Source organism: Triticum aestivum, unplaced genomic scaffold (assembly GCF_018294505.1).
Source record: "Triticum aestivum cultivar Chinese Spring unplaced genomic scaffold, IWGSC CS RefSeq v2.1 scaffold41832, whole genome shotgun sequence".
Taxonomy (NCBI): Eukaryota; Viridiplantae; Streptophyta; class Magnoliopsida; order Poales; family Poaceae; genus Triticum; species Triticum aestivum.
In genome coordinates this window covers 1-2,282 of record NW_025248981.1, presented here as the reverse complement: position 1 = coordinate 2,282, position 2,282 = coordinate 1, and the positions used below count along the sequence as shown (strand labels likewise).

The 2,282-nt window shown below is 55.0% G+C and overlaps 1 protein-coding gene across 1 annotated transcript; it reads right to left on the bottom strand.

The window, feature by feature from the left end:
- Window positions 1–4: 4 nt before the first annotated feature.
- LOC123177288 (S-type anion channel SLAH2-like) lies at window positions 5–1,725 on the bottom strand (the record flags this gene model as incomplete). Its single annotated transcript, XM_044591119.1, has 2 exons — window positions 1,117–1,725; window positions 5–1,030 (listed from the first exon to the last, which is right to left on the bottom strand). Coding segments are annotated over exons 1-2 (1,635 nt in total), but the record flags the coding sequence as incomplete, so codon positions are not given.
- Window positions 1,726–2,282: the final 557 nt, after the last annotated feature.

Sequence of the window (2,282 nt, the reverse complement as noted above, 5' to 3'; positions counted from 1 at the left end):
GTCTCTGCTTTGTGATGGTGATGGACACATCATTAGGGAAGAGGTCTCCGCGCACAAAGGCGTGGTACATGGTGGCGGCCAGCACCACAATGATGGTCATGGTGGCAATCCCCGAAAGCCCGAGTGCCATTGCTCGCGTCACCAAGTTGTCCACCTCTGATGCATACAATACCGTCGCCAGGGCAACACTTGTCATCGGGAATGTGTATGCCCACCACGCCAGCGAGAACCTAAACCCCCAAAAGAGGTTGACGCGCACCACCAATGACACGTAGAGGAAGAGTGAGACGTAGTAAAGGAGCTTGGCACCATCGTTGAACTCGCCAGAGATCCTCGTCCAGGCCATGGATGCCACACTAGGCGCAGCGACGAAAAGAAAGAAGACCGGGTGGAGATCCTTGGGGAGTTGCATATTGGTGGGGAGCCGCTGATAGAGGGTGACAAAGAGCACAACGTAGTGGGCGAACCCAACAGCGAAGAAGAAGATTGGTAGCTCCCGGAGGCCCATCCTGGCACCAAGTAGCGCGCCGACAAAGTTGCCGACAATGGCAAGGTGGTTGGATGGGTTGGCCACCTTGGAGAGGCGCCTCTCACCACTGGACATCCATTGGCCGTAGATCTTGATATCGAGCCAGAAGATGGGCGCCATGAGAAGGTACCAGACGACATGGTGGATCTCCCACACCGGGTGTGGCACACCCTTGACAAGGAAGAGGCAGGTAATCCAGGGCGCGAAGAAAAAGTTGACGCGCACAGGGTGGTGGAACTCGCGGCGGACGGCCTCGAAGTAGAAGACAACCTTGAGGAGGTAGGTGATGGAGACGATGACGGTGAGGGCGAGTGAGATCCACCAGAGGACGTGGCTGACGGCAGGGTGTACGCGGAGGAATGCCGTAGAGGGCTCCGACTGGAGCGTCTTCCATAGCATCGCTTGGCTGCTCACGCCAAGGCACATCCCAAATGCGCTAATCGGGAACCGAAGAAGGAATGGCCATGGCTCGTCCTTGGGCAGCACCGCCACCTCTGTTGACTGCATGTCCATGCTTTAGTTAGAGACCAACGACGATGGTTTTAGTAAGGAAGGTGAAAGTTTGGGGGCACGGACACGGTACATACACGAAGGGTGTCAAACTCAGGTCCTTCGAGGGCAGCGAAGTAGCGGTCGGCGGTGGGGACGTCGTCATCCTCGTTGGTGTCCTCCTCGAAGAGCTTGGACACTGCACCGTGCTCGACGTCCGTCCCCGGCGGGTCCTGAGGCAGGCCACGGAGGTTGGAGAGCTGGCGGTTGTGCCGGCCGGAGAAGGTCCTGAACTGGTCGAATTGGCGGTCCAGCTCGCGCGTGCTGTTGCTCCGCGGCCCCTCTCCGGCACTTTGGATCACCAGCGACGACTGCGAGTGGTGTTGGGCATGCTTTACCAGCTGCGGCACGACGAGATGGCGACCCTCGACCTGCTCTGACTCGCTTGGCAGCACCGGAGTAGCGTGCACCTCAGCGATGCTGGCGTGGGCGGACGGGGGCATGCGGAGTCGTCCCTGCGCGAGGTGGATCCCGGACGGCGAGCTCGGCACGCTGAAGGAGACGGACAACGGCGTGTCCCCCAGCGTCGGCTCACCGTGAACCGCCACGGCGGCGCCACCAGTCGGAACGGCATGGTGGCCACCGGCGCCCGTCCCGGGCAGCCCCGCCATCCGTATTCTGCTGATGCTGGCCCCCCTGCCCGCCATGGCAACAAGCCAACAAGCTGTGTGGTAGTAAACACAACTCTGGCAGCAGGGCAGTCAGTTCGTCGTGGATACATGTGCATCACCGTGGCCACCTTATATACACACATGGAGAGCAGGACAAAGAGACCCCTTTGACGGTGAAAATGCTTCTCTGGACTTAGGTTAGCATCTCGTAATAGCATTTTAACTTGAGATAACCTGTTAAGAATTGGGTGGAATTGTAAAGAAGGTATATGCATGTTTTGATGTAATCAGATAGAGACCATTGCTCCCTAAAAGAAAAGATAGAGACCATCGCTAGCCTTTTTCTTTTAAAAATGTTCCCTTCCTTGATAGCTTATACAATTTCATTTGATTTTTCCAGTTGGCAGAGATTTCATTTGATTGCTTGACCAATAATGTTGTTTTAATTCTCAGTTTTGAAGTTGGAAAATGATAAGTGTAGATTTGTCTTGAGAAGAATTTTCAGGATATTATATTTTCGTTGGCACTTGCACGCATATAATTAGAGAAGGGCATTCATATGCTTAATTCTGTTTGGTTTATTCAAAAATTTC